Consider the following 18983-nt stretch of genomic DNA (forward strand, 5'->3'; position numbering starts at 1 on the left):
TATGCATTCACTCCTTTTTGTGCCTGCCTTCAAAGAACAGTCCGTAGCCAGTTTTTGGCTTGTGAATGTAACGTAGGTTACCATGGAATGACCTTATGGAGGACTACGGGGAGTGCAGTATACTATATGGAGGATTATGGGAGGTGTACTATATTATATGGAGGATTATGGGGTGCCGTATACTATATGGAGGACTATGGGGCCCATTTTACTATATGGAGGTCTATGTGGGGGCCATTTTACTATTTGGAAGGAAATTATAGCATTTGGAGAACTATGTGAAAGCCTAGTGTGGGTTCCATCATACTGTGTGAAGGGCTGTGAGGGGGGCTTTTATACACTGATGTGAGGTGTGGGGTCATTATACTGTATTTAGGCCCATAATACTACATGAAGGTCTGTGTGGGGATCAGTTTGGGGATCATACTGTGTTGGGGGTCACCATACTTTGCCGGGTGAGTTGGGGTGGAGGTGGGGTACAGTAGTGTAATCATAATGTGGGTGTGGGGCACCATTGTTGGAATCAAACTTTATGAGTGTAAATGAAGGGGGAATCTAAGGGCTTCAGTAGGAGGAAAATTACTTCCCTGTGAGATGTGCACTTCTGTGGCCCCGACAATTTTTTTTTTCTCTGGGGAAGGGGAGGTTGATGGAGGGATTAGAACTTCCCTTCTGGGGCCCCATGATTTCTATGTACTCTCCTGTCTGTGCACATAGTTTATTGTTGTCAGCCTGTGTAAAAAGGCATTTAAATAGCTGATCAGTGAAAATTTACTGTCATTTTCAGATGTAACTGGCTTAGTGCTTGTCTGTATAGCGGATGGGTGAAGAAACTACCAGCTATATACATGCACTAGCCCGGTCCGTAAAACAGATCTGACTACTGCAAGCTGCAATTTTTTTTTTCAGATGGACGACTATTGGTCCAGATTTGCTTACATTTTGTTTTCTCAGTAATTCTCGGTGGCCTAAAAAATAGATTTCAGCATGAGCTTATTTCTGTTAACTGGCACTTTGGTTTTATAAGCAAAAAGCATCCCCTTACGTCTCAGAAAGCTCATTCAATAATTGTTTACAAATTATTAAGACTTTTCCACACCTCTTCCTGCAAATTATTAATGTTTCGGATCATGGAATCCTTTTCTTCCTGCAGTAACTCTATCTCCTCCCTAGAGTTTAGGTCTGTAAGAAAAAAAAAAAAAAGATTGTTCTATTAAGATGTAGGAATAATTAAAAAAACTAACAGCGCAAAAATACTTACACTAAGAAGATTAGTTAATTGCTCCCTCTTGGCAGTCAGACACTTTCCCTAGCAAGTCATTGTATATGGCTCGTGAGGTCAAGATACATTTCAACACTGCTCTGACCAGCTCTCCACACGAGGAAAGTGGAGAGCCGGCCGGAGCAGTGTTGAAGATGGCAGCCGCTTCCTGTGCTAGCACCACCTTCACTAAGTACTAAGTACTGGCTGCGTTCTAAGTCAACACAATGCTTAGCAGAAGGGCAAAGCTAGCACAGGGAGCAGATGCCATCTTTGTATCTGAGCAGATGCAACCAATAGAGGGCCGGTGCCATATTCGTGAGTGAACAGTGCACGTCGTAAACACAGTCAGCCAGCACAAACCGTGAACACAGTCAGCCTGCACAAATGGTATATGCGGTGAATGCAGTCCGCCTGCACAAAGAATGAACACAGTCAGCCTGCATAAACGGTGAACGCAATCAGCCAGCACTTTTGTGTGGTTTTATATTTAAATTAGAGCAGATGCAGTCAGTACTTAGCATAGGGAGCAGTCCATCTTGGACTCTGCGGTCTGGCACAGCTCTCTTAGACCTACTACCCAGGGACAGCTCTCACTGTTCTACCCAAATATACAAATAATCCCAACATGTCCAACAAGTGAAAACTTTATGCAGGAGGAAGGCAATTAAATGAAAGATGAGAACGTGAATACATGTTTGCACTTCAAGCTGTGTCGGTGATAAAAGGAGTACAATATATGTCAGAAAAATATTTAGAATTGAGTCCTCAGTGGTTGATACCTTTTAATGGCTAACTGAAAAGATGGTAACAAATTGCAAGCTTTCGAGACTACACAGGTCTCTTCATCAGGCAAAGACTCAAAGAAATTCTGAAGAATCACATTTATGCACAACATAGCACAGAAAAAAAAAACCATGGATAAGACAGGTGACATGAAGCAGAATTACCATGAGTGATAAACAGTTACGGTATGCCCATAAATATTGGGCCAGTTCTTAGATAAGGAATGTTTTATTGTCCTCTGATTGGGGTCTGGTTCTGTTGTGATGACCCCTCATAGTCTGAGGGGCAAGTTACTTAGCTGATGTAAAAAGACATAAATCCATTGGACACATTCATTCCTGAACTAAGACCGTCAAAGGTCATCATCAGTTTGTATTCCCATACGCTTTTGTCTCTCTTAGATTTGAAGCTACCTTTTAACACAATTAATTTCATGTCCATAATGTTATGATTTGGGAGACAAAAATGTATTGCCACAGGTAATTCTGCTTCATGTCACCTGTCTTATCCATGTTTTTTTTCTGTGCTATGTTGTGCATAAATATGTGATTCTTCAGAATTTCTTTTAGTCTTTGCCTGATGAAGAGACCTGTGTAGTCTCAAAAGCTTGCAATTTGTTACCATCTTTTCAGTTAGCCATTAAAAGGTATCAACCACTGAGGACTCTCAATTCTAAATATTTTTCTACTGGCTAACACGGTACCAAGATATATATCTTTCCTGTACAATATATGTCGGCATTTTGACACCAAACAAACTATGTATGCTAAATTTATCCTCCAAGAAAAACAAAATGTCCAAGAATTAAAAGACAGAATGGAATTGCAGAATAGGTTTATAAAAGCTACATTCCAAAAAATGAGGCATCCATGTAAGCTATCTTCATTGTGGCTGCAGAAATCGCTTGAGTTTCAAAGAGTTTTCCGACTGAATTTTTGAAGTAGTGCATGTTATAAGTGTGTAAGCAGGTCTGCCCCAATCAGTTTATCAAGAAACATCAACGCGAATGGAAGTTATGGAATTTGCAGGAAATCTGACAACACAGCTGGACGATGAGGCATGTGGTTATCTGGCTTTTTCATTACCAGTTGTTGAAAGCATAGAAAATATGGATACAGTACATTTGTCCAATTTTATAGGAGGTGTGAAGGCAGACTTCGCTGTCACTGTTAGATAAAGCTGCCATGCCGTGGGACAACACAGGGAAGGACATTTTGATGCAGTGAAGTCCATCAGTAAAAATAAATTACCCTGGGAAAAGTTGGTCAGACCAACTATCGATGGCGCACCTGCAGTGAGTGGAGAAACAAAACAAACAGGCTTGGCTGGACTGATGAATCAGAAAATGCAAAAAATAATAAATAACTGCCATGACCCTCTGATCACATATCATTGCATTATCCATCAAGAAGCACTGTGTGGAAAAATTCTGCAACTAGATTATATAATCACTACGGTTATAAAAGCAGTGAACGTGTATCATCGCCAGTTCCAAATGTTTTTGCAGGAGATGGACTTGGAGCATGGAGACATCCTGTACCGTACTGAAGGAGGCTGAGCAGGAGCATTGTCCTTAAAAAAAAATTTGGAGGTAAGGGAAGAAAAATCTTAGTTACTTACCGGTAACGGTATTTTACAGAACCCATGACAGCACCACCTGAGAGAGGGTATCCGCTCAGCAAGGACAGGAAACTTACTGAATAAAAGGGCGTTACCTCTCCTCATCAGTTTGGGTTTCAGAGCATGAGAGGACCTCCAGACCGTTAGTAACATAACCATCACCAAAAACATTCTTTCTAAAACACCCTTAAAAGTGAACACCACAAGTGATAAAAAAACGGGGAGGGAATATAAGGGTGCTGTCATAGGCTCTGTAAAATCCCATTACCGGTAAGTAACTAAGATATATTTTTTTTCCCCTTCTCCCATGACAGCACCACCTGAGAGATTTATATAGATCAAAGCATCTTAGGGATGGATCACTGCCTGTAACACCTTTCTCCCAAAGGATAGGTCATCAGAGGAAGACAGCTTAAAGGGAACCGGTCACCCCCCAGGCGTTTTCAACTAAAAGAGTCACCTTGTGCAGCACTAATGCTGCATTCTGCCAAGGTGGCTTTTTTAGTTCGGGTCCCTTCCACCGCTGAAAGAATCGTTTTTATAATTTGTCCCTCATACCTCTAGTTTGTCAGGGGGGCAGGTTTTTCCCCCTGACACAGACGCCTCACAGCCATCAGTCATTTCCTCCTTTCTTCTGGACGCCTCATGCTCAGCGTTCAGTTATTTACCCGGTGCCTGCGCTGTAATCTTTTTTCTTGGGCATGCGCAGTTAGCGCTGCCCATCCACTGACATCACATGATGTCTTCCTTCTTGCACCTGTGTGGACGCGCGGCCCGAGATCCCGCCCCGCAGTCTCTTCTGACTTATTCACACTGCAGGGCTGGGAATCTTGGGCATGCGCAGTAGTTCTCAGCGGCTCTCCATCTCCCTCCGCCTCTTTCCTACTGTGCAGCGTCATAGGAATCTGACGATATCTGACGATTCCTATGGCGGGATCTAGGGCCACGCGTCCACGCAGGTGCAAGAAGGAAGACATCATGTGATGTCAGTGGATGGGCAGCGCTAACTGTGCATGCCCAAGAAAAAGAGATTACAGTGCAGGCGCCGGGTAAATAACTGAACACTGAGGAGGCGCCCTGAAGAAAGGAGGAAATGACTGATGGCTGCAAGGCGTCTGTGTCAGGGGGAAAGACCTGCCCCCCTGACAAACTAGAGGTATGAGGGACAAATTATAAAAAAAGATTATTTCAGCGTTGGCAGGGATTCGAACTAAAAGAACCACCTTGGCAGTATGCAGCATTAGTGCTGCACAAGCTGGCTCTTTTAGTTAAAAACGCCTGGGGGGGGTGACAGGTTCCCTTTAAGACTGTAGTATTTATAGAAGTTTGAAGGGGAAGATCAGGTTGCCACATACATATTCTGTCGATCGACACCTCCGCCTTCTCAGCCCAGGAGGTCGCCATGGCCCTGGTGGAATGGGCCTTCAGGTTCTCAGGAACCGGCCTATTACTAGAGGTGTATGCTGGGGCTAATGGCATCCCTAACCCATCCAGCTATAGTACCCCTTGTAACCTTAAGACCGTTCCTGATTCCCTGAAACAACAGGAATAAGGAAGGACTCACTCTTTCTCCACTGTTATGACTCATCTAAGTACTGTACCAAAGCTGTCCTAACATCTAAAGTGTGAAACCTGCGTTCATCCGCATTTTTCGGGTCCCTAAAAAAGGAGGGGAGAACCATCTTCTGGCTTCTATGAAACTTCGATGCTACCTTTGGGAGATTTGCTGGATCTGACCTCAGACTATCACTATCATCCAATATCTGCATGAATGGGTGATTAGATAGAGCCTGTAAATCACTGACACTGCGGGATAATGTTAGGGCCACTAATATCACAATTTTTAGCGTTAGTACTTTAGCCAGTAATTCATTCTAGGACTCAAAGGGAGATCTTGTCAATGCCTCAAGAACTAAGTTTAAAGTCCCAAGGAGGCATCTTTGGGGCTGGCATTAGTCTCGACCTATGGCATGCTTTAATGAGCTTAACTATCCATCTATCCACCGCTTGGTTATAATTATATAGGGCTGCCAAAGCAGACACCTGCACCTTAAGGGTGCTAGTGGCTAGGCCCATCTCCATACCCTTTGAAGAAATTCCAATATAGCTTTAATTGGGACCTTGCCTCCCAAGGATTGTCCCGAGTAAGTTGAGAATTTAGCCAATATCCTACTGCATATTCTAGTTATTACCGGCTTCCTACTCTGCAGCCGGGTAGTGACTAAGACCGGGAAGAAGCCTTTTTGTATTAACAGTGCCCTCTCAAAATCCAGGTCGTCAAATGCAGACCTATATAGAAACACCGAGAGCACAGCTATGGGGTGGTGCTAAGGTTAGGTTCCCAAACCATACGTACAGTAGATATAAACCTAGCACTCAACTTGAATGCATTGAAAAGGAATTTATTCTAGTACACGGAAAACGTTTCAGTCGATCAGGACCTTCTTCAGTTACGTGCTGTACTGAGCATATAGGATACGTGACTCTCTAATGAGAGACCAGATGCGCTTTGCAATATAACGGAAATCCATGAAGAGTAACAAGCTGGAATATGCGTATGAGTCGGGCAACTGTGCCACGGGACGCGGTATCCACCGCAAGTCAAATGCAGACCTGACCTCTGAGGATGAGACACTGGGCCCTGCCTGAGGAGACCCGGAGTATCCGGGAGAATCCAGTGATCTGATAAGAACATTCTCCTTATCCATGAGAACCATGGCCTCTTGGCCCAAAAAGGAGCAATGAGGATGACTCTTGCTCCCGCCTCCCAAATCTTCCTCAGGTCTGCCAGAATCAACATCGACTGGGGAAATGCGTAAGCCAGCCTGAAATCCCAAGGAATCTGTAGTGCATCAACCGAATACAGTCCTTCTCTTGGGTTCAAAGAGCAGAAGATCTTTGTTTTCCTGTTTTTTTCTGTTGGCAAACAGGCTATGTCTGGTGTCCCCATCGATCCACAATCTGCTGAAAAACTAGCGGATCCAGTTCCCATTCCCCCTGCTTCAGAAAATCTGCTTCTTAGTTCTCCTTCCCTTTTTATATGCAGTGCGGTTAGTCTCAATTGATGTTCTTCCATGATCTGGAGAATTGATGGAGTAGCATCAGGGCCCGGGATCTTGTGCCTCCCTGATGGTTGATATAGGCAACCGTCGTCCAGTTATCTAACATTACCCGAATGTGGTGCCCTTCAAGATGGGGAATGAATTCCACTACTGCTCTTTTTATCGCCAGTAGCTCTTTCATGTTTGAATTATGACCCTGGACTATGCGATCCCTGATGTGCTCCCCATCCTTCTGCGCTTGCATCCGTCACAATCACATCTGTTACCTGATAGGACCAACAAATTCCTGTGACATATTGCCTGAGTCTAGCCACCAAGTCATGGAGTCGATTGCTTTTCGGGAAAGTGCAACTTTCCCTTCTAAACGGTCTCTGAGTCTTCTTTCTCCATCTAGGACATCCTGTTGTAAAGTCCTAGAGTGAATCTGGGCCCACTGGACTGCCGGATTACAGGAAGACATTGTTCCTAGTAGAGACGTAGCCTTCCTTATTGACATGACCAGGTTGGTAATTGCTACTGCTACAAGTGTCATGGTCCTGTTTTTCTTTTCCCATATTAATCATACATCATAGTGGAGTCAGAGTGGCCTGAATGTGTCTCAGCTGACAACTGCAGTCCTCCTCCAACCTGCAAATTAACAAAAAATCGTCCAGATACGGTACTATCAACACATTCTGTTCTCGGAAATGTGCAGTCACCTCCAGAATTATCTTGGTGAAAATTCTTGGGGCCATGGATAGACCGAAGGGTAGAGCCCTGTATTGGAAGTGTCTTAGCTGTCCCTCAGACTCAGATGACTGTAGTCCCGACTTTTCCTCCTCTTTATGTCCCATCAGATGTTTTAATGACTCATGGACTTCTGATCTAATTATAGCTGTCAGGTCCATAGCAAACCTGGGGGTTTCCTCCGAGACAGTCTGCTGTATGCAATCAGGACAGAGTCTTTCACTATATGTGCTGGGTAAACTTCCGCTGCACAGAGTACACTCTTTATTATCCTGCTTCGAGCTACGTTTCAGGGGCCTTTCCTAGTAAAAAAATACATAGAGAAAGGGGGGACCTGTTTAATATGGTGAACTTTCACGTAGATCACTCACCATTCAGCTGATCAATCTAGGGTACCGGAGATGGAGGCTGGATCGGTTCAGAAGAACGTTCTCCCCTGGAGGTGGGCTCGTGACCTGCCTTGCTCTTCAGGCTGGTCCTGCTGCTTGCCCAACTGCCACTACTACGTCCCTGGCAATGGCCCTGCTGGCGATGCTGTAATGGCTCCTGTGTTGGCTGCTACTGTGATAGCTGCTGCTGTGGTGGCTGCTGCTGCACATCCATGTTTAGGACTGCTGCAGAAATGCCACCATAACCCTGGGCACATCCTCTTTTATACTGAGATGGCCCAGGCCACCTCCATCCGGCCCCATACTTCTGGCCTTTGAATCCGGCATGCTGTGAGCAGGGAGCCTCAGCTAGCCCCACACAGACCCAGATGGCCGCTGTAGCTTCTGACGCGCTAAGTCACCGGGACGCGCCTGATATCTGCCCCGCGCAGACCTGGGTGGCCTCGCTTTCCGGCGGACTTGTCGCCAGCGTGCGCCGGCATCTCACCAGCACACCCCGTACGTGCGCAGACCCGGAAGCGAGTCCCGACGCACCTCAACGGGGCGCTCCTGCAACCCCAGCGCCTCGTGTCGGTGAGACTTTGCCCCAAGAGGTCTCTGACTGCACAGCGTTGCACCAACCTCCCGGCCGGTGTTACCTCACCCTCCAGATCCTGAGTAAGTAAAGTACCGCTCTTCCTCTTAGGTTCTCATAAGTACAGGAAACCAAAACTGATGAGGAGGTTTCGGTAGGTTTCCTATCCTTGATGGGAGGATACCCTCTCCGCTAACAGGTGGTGCCGTCATGGGAAAAGGGAAAAATTCCACTATTCATGGAAAGCAAATGAAAACCCTTGCATGAACGATCAGATCCAAACTGGCATTTTGCTATGTTGTGTGACATAAGCTGAACCAGAGGCTGCAGCTACGCAAACAAATAATCACGCAGATGCCCAACATAATCACAGCTTTCCAGTGTAAACTTTACTTATAGGACAATCTTGCTCACTTTCCTGTTTGTCAGAACATCTTGGCCTTAGTTCCAAGTGCTTTTTCATGCGTTCGATTGGCTACCAAAGTGCGTCAGTTAATTAATGGGTTTGATGGCCACTTTAGAACACAACACTCCAGCTTTGAAAAGGATATTTTTGTGTACTCACCCTAAAATCTTTTTCTCTGAGCCAATCATTGGGGGACACAGGACCATGGGTGTTATGCTGCTTGCCACTAGGAGGACACTAAGTAAACACAAAGAATTAACTCCTCCTCTGCAGTATACACCCCTTGACTGGCCAGTAACGACCCAGTCCAGTAGTAAAGCAGTAGGAGTATAAGAAAAACCAAGACAAGTAAACTATGTCAAAAACTGAGGAACAAACCATAACAACAACCAGCCAATAGGCTAACAGGGTGGGTGCTGTGTCCCCCAATGATTGGCTCGGAGAAAAAGATTTTACGGTGAGTACACAAAAATCTCCTTTTCTCCTACGCCTCATTGGGGGACACAGGACCATGGGACGTCCTAAAGCAGTCCCTGGGTGGGGAGCAATTGCACTGCTAAAACCCCATGTACCACTGGCTTACTGAGGTACCGCTGTCTGCAGAGTGCACCTGCCAAGGGCAGCATCTGCCGAAGGCTGGGTATGAACGTGATAGTGCTTTGTGAAGGTATGCAGACAGGACCGAGTCGCAGCTTTACAAAGCTGTTGTGCTGAAGCCTGGTGCAGAATGGCCCAAGAAGCACCGACCGACCGAGTCGAATGCGCCTTAATCCCTGCTGGGACAGGGGTGCTCCTGATGCGGTAGGATTCCTGAATAGTGGAGCGAATCCACTTGGCTAGAGTGGCCTTTGAGGCGGGTAGACCTTTCCTATGACACGTTGAAGCGCTGACGTAGGCGCGAAACGGCCGTCATATCCTGCTCACCTCCTTTTCCTGTTCCACAGTCCCGGGCCGTGAACGAGATGGTTTCTTCAAGCTTCTAATAAAGAATTTGCACCACATTGGGATCGGTGAGTGTTGCCGTACATTTCTTCATGTTTCAGACCTTTCCTATGTCCCTCCGGAAGCATGAACAGGACATCCGACTTACGCAAGGGAGCCGTGCGAGATATGTTCCGCCGAAGAGCTCTAACCATATCCAGAGTATGGAGAGCTTTCTTGATACGATGGGTTGGTGCCGGACAGAATGACGGCAAGACAGTGTCCTCACTTAGATGAAAGGAGATGATGTTAGGTAGGAAAGAGGGAGAGGTTCTCAAAACTACCTTGTCTGGGTGAAAAATCAAAAAAGGGGGTCGGCAAGAGAAGGCCGCCAACTCAGAAACTCTCCTGATTGACGTAATCACCAAGAGAAAGACCACCTTCCATGAAAGGAGGGTGAGAGAGATGTCCTGCAATGGTTTGAAAAGGGTCTCCTGAAGAACTCCGAGAACCAAGTTAAGATTCCCATGAAGCCAAAGGCATTCTATTGGGAGGGACCACCCGGGAGACTCCTTGGATGAACGTCTTAACCGGCAGTCTGGAAGCGATCTTTCGTTGGAATTAGTGTTGAGCATTCCGATACCGCAAGTATCGGGTATCGGCCGATACTTGCGGGTATCGGAATTCCGATACCGAGATCCGATACTTTTGTGGTATCGGGTATCGGTATCGAAACAACATTAATGTGTAAAAGAAAGAATTAAAATAAAAAATATTGCTATACTCACCTCTCCGACGCAGCCTGCACCTTACCGAGGGAACCGGCAGCGTTCTTTGCTTAAAATTCGCGCTTTTCCTTCCTTCCGTGACGTCACGGCTTCTGATTGGTCGCGTGCCGCCCATGTGGCCGCGACGCAACCAATCACAGCAAGCCGTGACGTAATTTTAGGTCCTTCAGGATTTTAAAATTACGTTCCGGCGTTGTGATTGGTCGCGTCGCGGTCACATGGGCGACGCGACCAATCACAAGCCGTGACGTCACGGGAGGCAGGAGACGCGCGCATTTTAAAATGCGCGCTTTTCCTGCCTCCCGTGACGTCACGGCTTGTGATTGGTCGCGTCGCCCATGTGACCGCGACGCGACCAATCACAACGCCGGAACGTAATTTTAAAATACTGAAGGACCTAAAATTACGTCACGGCTTGCTGTGATTGGTCGCGTCACGGCCACATGGGCGGCGCGCGACCAATCACAAGCCGGGACTTCACGTAAGGAAGGAAAAGCGCGAATTTTAAGCAAACAACGCTGCCGGTTCCCTCGGTAAGGTGCAGGCTGCGTCGGAGAGGTGAGTATAGCAATATTTTTTATTTTAATTCTTTCTTTTACACATTAATATGGTTCCCAGGGCCTGAAGGAGAGTTTCCTCTCCTTCAGACCCTGGGAACCATCAGGAATACCGTCCGATACATGAGTCCCATTGACTTGTATTGGTATCGGGTATCGGTATCGGATTAGATCCGATACTTTGCCGGTATCGGCCGATACTTTCCGATACCGATACTTTCAAGTATCGGACGGTATCGCTCAACACTAGTTGGAATAGAACAGACAATGTGGACACTTGTCCCTTGAGCGAGCCTAGGGCAAGGCCTGACTCTAAACCTGATTGGAGAAACTCCAGAATGGACGGAATGCAAAACATCAGAGGAGAACTTCCATGGGCATTGCACCATGAAAACTGACACTCAAAAAAATTGAACAAATTTAGGAATTCGTAAATCTTAGTACGTACATATAATCCCTTTAAAACTTCACTTTTAATATTCACATATAAAACCCAGACCCAGTATTCAAAAAACCTGGTTAGATACCATAAATAGAAAAATAAGTCACCAAATTCATTTCCCTAGCAAGGTCCTAAATAAACCTACTGCTCGCACCTGCCTTGCTGTGGAGGTTGGCACCCTAAGAGACGATATTTTGGCGCCCCAACTCAAAGCAGGCTTTCCCTCTCTTCCCTACAATGTCCCTCTCAATACAGGTGGGAAAACAATATAGCCGAGAGCAGTGGTGAAAAAGATAGATATTAAACATTAGTAGACAAATCACTCTCCATTTAGGCCTTGAAAGGCACCTCCAGATAACAAAATAACCATGCCAACACAATGTATATAGTTCAAATATAATGACAACCAATAATATAGTCCACAATCAACTGACTATTCATATTTCCGATCCCTCGTGGACTAGAATATCCTAAATTATAGTGTTAATTTAAACACGTGTACTTATTCCTCGGATACATATCAGAACAAATTCCATTAGTAGACAAATCACTCTCCATTTAGGCCTTGAAAGGCACCTCCAGATAACAAAATAACCATGCCAACACAATGTACAGTCATGGCCAAAAGTATTGACACCCCTGCAATTCTATCAGATAATACTCAGTTTCTTACTGAAAATGATTGCAAACACAAATTCTTTGGTATTATTATCTTCATTTATTTTTGTCTTAAATGAAAAAACACAAAAGAGAATGAAGCAAAAAGCAAAACATTGATCATTTCACACAAAACTCCAAAAATGGGCCAGACAAAAGTATTGGCACCCTCAGTCTAATACTTGGTTGCACAACCTTTAGCCAAAATAACTGCGACCAACCGCTCCCGGTAACCATCAATGAGTTTCTTACAATGCTCTGCTGGAATTTTAGACCATACTTCTTTGGCAAACTGCTCCAGGTCCCTGATATTTGAAGGGTGCCTTCTCCAAACTGCCATTTTTAGATCTCTCCACAGGTGTTCTATGGGATTCAGGTCTGGACTCATTGCTGGCCACCTTAGAAGTCTCCAGTGCTTTCTCTCAAACCATTTTCTAGTGCTTTTTGAATTGTGTTTTGGGTCATTGTCCTGCTGGAAGACCCATGACCTCTGTGGGAGACCCAGCTTTCTCACACTGGGCCCTACATTATGCTGCAAAATTTGTTGGTAGTCTTCAGATTTCATAAAGCCATGCACACGGTCAAGCAGTCCAGTGCCAGAGGCAGCAAAGCAATCCCAAAACATCAGGGAACCTCCACCATGTTTGACTGTAGGGACCGTGTTCTTTTCTTTGAATGCCTCTTTTTTTCTCCTGTAAACTCTATGTTGACGCCTTTGCCCAAAAAGCTCTACTTTTGTCTCATCTGACCAGAGAACATTCTTCCAAAACGTTTTAGGCTTTTTCAGGTAAGTTTTGGCAAACTCCAGCCTGGCTTTTTTATGTCTCGGGGTAAGAAGTGGGGTCTTCCTGGGTCTCCTACCATACAGTCCCTTTTCATTCAGACGCCGACGGATAGTAGGGGTTGACACTGTTGTACCCTCGGACTGCAGGGCAGCTTGAACTTGTTTGGATGTTAGTCGAGGTTCTTTATCCAACATCCGCACAATCTTGCGTTGAAATCTCTTGTCAATTTTTCTTTTCCGTCCACATCTAGGGAGGTTAGCCACAGTGCCATGGGCTTTAAACTTCTTGATGACACTGCGCACGGTAGACACAGGAACATTCAGGTCTTTGGAGATGGACTTGCAGCCTTGAGATTGCTCATGTTTCCTCACAATTTGGTTTCTCAAGTCCTCAGACAGTTATTTGGTCTTCTTTCTTTTCTCCATGCTCAATGTGGTACACACAAGGACACAGGACAGAGGTTGAGTCAACTTTAATCCACGTCAACTGGCTGCAAGTGTGATTTAGTTATTGCCAACACCTGTTAGGTGCCACAGGTAAGTTACAGGTGCTGTTAATTACACAAATTAGAGAAGCATCACATGATTTTTCGAACAGTGCTAATACTCTTGTCCACCCCCTTTTTAATGTTTGGTGTGGAATTATATGCAATTTGGCTTTAGGACAATTGTTTTTGTGTTTTTTCATTTAAAACAAATTAAATGAAGATAATAATACCAAAGAATTTGTGTTTGCAATCATTTTCAGGAAGAAACTGAGTATTATCTGACAGAATTGCAGGGGTGTCAATACTTTTGGCCATGACTGTATATAGATCAACTATAATGACAAACAATAATATAGTCCACAATCAGCTGACTACTCCTATTTCCGATCCCTCATGGACTAGAATATCCTAAATGATAGCGTCTATTTAAACACAACGTGTACTCATTCATCGGATACATATCAGAACAAATTCCATTCAAGGTTACATATCAGCCAAAGAAACTAATAATAAATGATAAAGATAACTTAGCATGTGTTGGTGTCACCCCGACGCATTTCCCCATTCTCACGGTTCATCAGGAGGAAATAGTATAGATGTTCATGATGCCGGATGCCATGTTGATGAATAGCATAAGCCGGCGGTGAAGATGTGTGGACATAAATAGCCCACATTGAATCCTCGCGCCTAGATAGGCCGCGCCTCCAAGATACGGCGGATCCCAACCGGGTCAAAATAGCACTGCGTCAACCAAAATTCATATATTCTAGACAAAACACCTCTTTTAGTCTTTCACACGTAACATAGGTCTTCCGGTATACTCAAATATAATTAATCACCAATCACCGTATTGTGCTCATATTTACAACGGATGTCTCACCATTTCCCGTTCCGGGTGCCAATTCCATTTGTTGCGCTCATTCCCATGCTGAGTGTCGATTCTGCGGATTGTTAAGCGTTCCAGATGGAGACTTGAATTCAAGAGACTTGAATTTATTTGGTAGTAATCTTAAATGGAAATTGTTCTTCCAAAAACATGATCTAGAACAGTGCAAAAGACTAGGTTTATCGGAGGAGGACATTGATGGGTTACGGACTTTAACTGACCTTTTAAAACCAATAGAGAACAACAGAAGGTACACATGTATGAATAAATGTATAAATTTATTAAATACCCATCTGAAATATACAAGATATAAAGATATCAACATACAACATAAAAAATAACAATACCCTATACCTAGGGGAGGAAATGGGATCGGCTGTGTACTGTAGAAAAAGCCGATGGGGCCACAATAGACCGCCCAAACACCAGACACCACGTACGCAGGTAGAACTCGATAAGCAAGCTGTAATACTACAAAATCCCAGAGTAGATGTTTAATAAAGCAGTAAAAAATTGTGGCACACCCAAAGATATGGGAGCCCACATAAAGTGCACATGAGAGTAACAATGTGAATAAATATCACCAGTAATTGTATGCTATCCACATAAGATACTACCAGAAAATGTAAGACTAATTGCTAGAAAAAACTCACCCTGAAATTTATAGCACTATTTGCCTAATGGTAAGATGATAGTGATACCCCCAAGTGATATAGTAAACATTAATGGGGGGTATCATAATACATGCATCTTATACCTGCAGCCATGGCGAAGTATGGGCGGTGTCAGTGGTCCCGTAGCGCACATCGACGCGCGTTTCACTGCCCCCGCAGTTTCGTTAGGAGGTTAATGGGTAGCGTGTCTGTCCTGTCCTTTATACCCCTCTAATGAAAATGCACCTCGTATCAGCTGAATATGGCGCGCCACCGCCATGTTGCGTCGGGGAGGGGAGGGGAGGGCGGCGCTCAAGGAGCGCGTCACATGGCCACGTGATCCGGTCACATGACCGGACCCGTAACCATGCCGACGCTACACCATACAGAGCTGCCGGCCTCCACACCGAGAGGCAGCGCATGAGCGGCGCGCGCTCCAGCTGGAGCTCCTAATATATCGGTATGTGTCTGATATCCAAACAGAGGGCATATGCGCTGCCTCTCGGTGTGGGGGCCGGCAGCTCTGTATGGTGTAGCGTCGGCATGGTTACGGCTCCGGTCATGTGACCGGATCACGTGGCCATGTGACGCGCTCCTTGAGCGCCGCCCTCCCCTCCCCGACGCAACATGGCGGTGGCGCGCCATATTCAGCTGATACGAGGTGCATTTTCATTAGAGGGGTATAAAGGACAGGACAGACACGCTACCCATTAACCTCCTGACGAAACTGCGGGGGCAGTGAAACGCGCGTCGAGGTGCGCTACGGGACCACTGACACCGCCCATACTTCACCATGGCTGCAGGTATAAGATGCATGTATTAGGATATCCCCCATTAATGTTTACTATATCACTTGGGGGTATCACTATCATCTTACCATTAGGCAAATAGTGCTATAAATTTCAGGGTGTTTTTTTCTAGCAATTAGTCTTACATTTTCTGGTAGTATCTTATGTGGATAGCATACAATTACTGGTGATATTTATTCACAGGATAGGGTTGGACAGGGTTCTCTCCCCTCTGTACCAGTGTGTCACTGTAAACCTGTTTACTGTAAATGATAGCTATAACCCTGTATGTAACCCCTTTCTCATGTACAGCACCATGGAATTAATGGTGCTATATAAATAAATAAAATAATAATAAATAATAACATTGTTACTCTCATGTGCACTTTATGTGGGCTCCCATATCTTTGGGTGTGCCACGATTTTTTACTGGTTTATTAAACATCTACTCTGGGATTTTGTAGTATTACATCTTGCTTATCGAGTTCTACCTGCGTACGTGGTGTCTGGTGTTTGGTCGGTCTATTGTGGCCCCATCGGCTTTTTCTACAGTACACAGCCGATCCCATTTCCTCCCCTAGGTATAGGGTATTGTTATTTTTTATGTTGTATGTTGATATCTTTATATCTTGTATATTTCAGATGGGTATTTAATAAATTTATACATTTATTCATACATGTGTACCTTCTGTTGTTCTCTATTGGTTTACATGGTTTAAGTAGAAGGGATCACGTAGTGATCACATGTGGGCTTTTTCGCTGGTAGTTGTTATGTACTGATTATCTGTGTTGCAGATGCCCCTAAAGGTGACTTTATGGACTTTAGGAAACGAGACAAGAATTGGATCCCTCAATTAGGGTCCTTGTTTGGTAATGGGATGGCTGTGGAAGTAGAGAGCCGTGATGTCAAGGATTTGAAGCTTAACATTAAGGATCTTATTAGGAAACGTACCAAGTTGTGGTGGAATAAGGTGTCCCTTGAGAACTATCTCCAAAAGGACGTTATACCTAGAGGGTTAAGGATTCAGATCTATCCTACCTTGGAAACAAGTGATTCCACCTTTTCCACTAAATGGGAAGAAACACTTACCTAAGTGTTCCCGTACCTTGCTTGAGTTGCTTATTGGTGCAGATCGAAAGGCTTTGGAGAGTGTGGAAGGAGAAATAGACACAGTAAGAAATAAGATCCAGGCTGCTTTAACTGCAGAGGAGTGTGCGGGTTTTGACAAGGAGCTAGAAAAAGATATAACTAAGTGGGAGAAAGATATACAGGCGACTAAGATCCGCAAATTTCAGCGGGATCTACAAGATTATTCATCTAACAAGATTTATAGGTGGCAATACAAGAAGCAACGTCCCAAAACAATATCACGCTCCTCATCTATCGCTTCATCGCTCTCTGAGGAACAATGTGGAGAATCTTTTTTAGGAAAACGGAGTGGGCTGGGAGAGGGCAACAATACAGATCAACCATCCCACAGATCCGTCTCTCCACACCCTCCAATTCGCACACGCAACTATTACAAAAAGACGAACAAGTGGACACACTAAACCTCAAGGTAATTAATCTATCTAGCACCCCTCTTACTCCACCACAGATTATGGTGTTGGAGAAGGGTCTCACCTTTTCCCCTTCAGCAAAGTTTGATTATTTTACTGCCGTTAAAGATGTTGAATTGTTCGCCAGGAAGCTAACATATAAAAAATTTTTTGTAAATCAATCTAAAACTCAATTTCCTACAAATTTAGAACAACAAGCTCTGGCGGATCTTGAGTCGCTACTGGCGGAACAAACAACAATGGAAGATGTACGGTTCCCTACATATTTACATACCCGATCGCAACATTTCCCCCCTTCAGGTATTTGCAGCAATGTAGAAATCTTTACTAAATTGTTGAAACGAGATTTATTAAAACTGTCTGAGGATAGAGCCTCATTCAACTTAACATATGCTGAAAATAAGGCGATTAGAGGACTTCGGAACATGAAACAGGTGGTTATAAAGCCGGCCGATAAGGGGGGAAATGTTGTGATATGGCCATGTGAGATGTATGAAAGGGAGGCCCTACGCCAGTTGAATGTCAAACAATGCTATAGGAGATTAGAAACAAACCCACTTGGGAAATTTAAACTTGAGTTGGATTCCATACTGTCAGGGGCTCGTGACCAAGGACTGATTACAAATAGAATGTTGGAAGGCCTTACCATACAATTTCCGGTGGTCCCAACATTCTATCTGACACCGAAAATTCATAAGGACATGAATGACCCGCCGGGTCGCCCCATTGTCTCGGGTATAGGTGGCCTTAATAAACAGGCATGCAGGTTTATTGACTTCTATCTACAGCGTTGTGTGGAGACTCTACCGTCCTTCATTAAGGACACCACGGACATCTTAACTCGACTTAATAATATACAATTAGAGCCAGATATGATCCTTGTTACCTGTGATGTCGAGTCCCTCTATACATCGATAGGTCATGACCATGGGATCACGGCATCAAAATTTTTTCTTTCTATGACAGATTTGGATGAATATTTTGTGCAGTTTATTATTGATCTTTTACAGTTTACGTTAACACATAATTTTTTTACTTTTAAGGACCGATTTTTCCTGCAGCTCCAGGGAACTGCGATGGGGGCGACTTGTGCGCCCTCATACGCTAATTTGTTCCTGGGGCTGTGGGAGAGAGACGTCGTTTATAATTTGGACAATTTTTCTGCCGTGGTCTCATGGTCTAGATATATCGATGATATATTGTTCATCTGGCAGGGGGACGAGACATCACTTAATGGGTTTATGAGTCAACTTAATAATAATCAGCAAAACATACGACTCACATATAAATACAGCAAGGAAAAGGTCGAGTTTCTTGATGTCCTTGTTGAGGTTGATGGAGGTCGTTATATTACTACAGATGTCTTTCGTAAAGACACTGCTGTCAATTCACTCCTGCATGCCACTTCGGCGCATCACCCACAGACAATTGGGGCGATCCCGGTAGGGCAATTCCTGCGGATGAAACGAATATGCTCAGACAATACCAAATTTGACAATCAGGCCAAAATTTTGAGGAACAACTTACAACAAAGAGGATATAACCATAAATCCATAAGGAAGGGGTACAGGAGAGCTTTAGCCACCCCTAGAAGGGAGTTATTGATTCAAAAGAATAAGAGACAACAATATGGTG

General features: G+C 44.5%; 1 protein-coding gene across 8 annotated transcripts in view; it reads right to left on the reverse strand.

The window, feature by feature from the left end:
* MTRF1 (mitochondrial translation release factor 1) overlaps window positions 1-18983 on the reverse strand; it is an 82216-nt gene that overhangs the window by 42391 nt on the left and 20842 nt on the right. For 5 of the 8 annotated variants that reach the window (XM_077297311.1, XM_077297308.1, XM_077297312.1 and 2 more), the window contains exon 3: window positions 1100-1182. The exons of 1 other annotated variant lie outside the window; for it this stretch is intronic. In XM_077297311.1, the coding sequence (XP_077153426.1) occupies window positions 1100-1182 (83 nt within the window). Of the gene's footprint in view, window positions 1-1099; window positions 1183-14341; window positions 14498-18630; window positions 18690-18983 lie in introns of those variants that run through there. 2 more of the 8 variants (XM_077297315.1, XM_077297313.1) reach the window with 2 other exon arrangements.

Source organism: Ranitomeya variabilis, chromosome 3, assembly GCF_051348905.1.
Source record: "Ranitomeya variabilis isolate aRanVar5 chromosome 3, aRanVar5.hap1, whole genome shotgun sequence".
NCBI lineage: Eukaryota > Metazoa > Chordata > Amphibia > Anura > Dendrobatidae > Ranitomeya > Ranitomeya variabilis.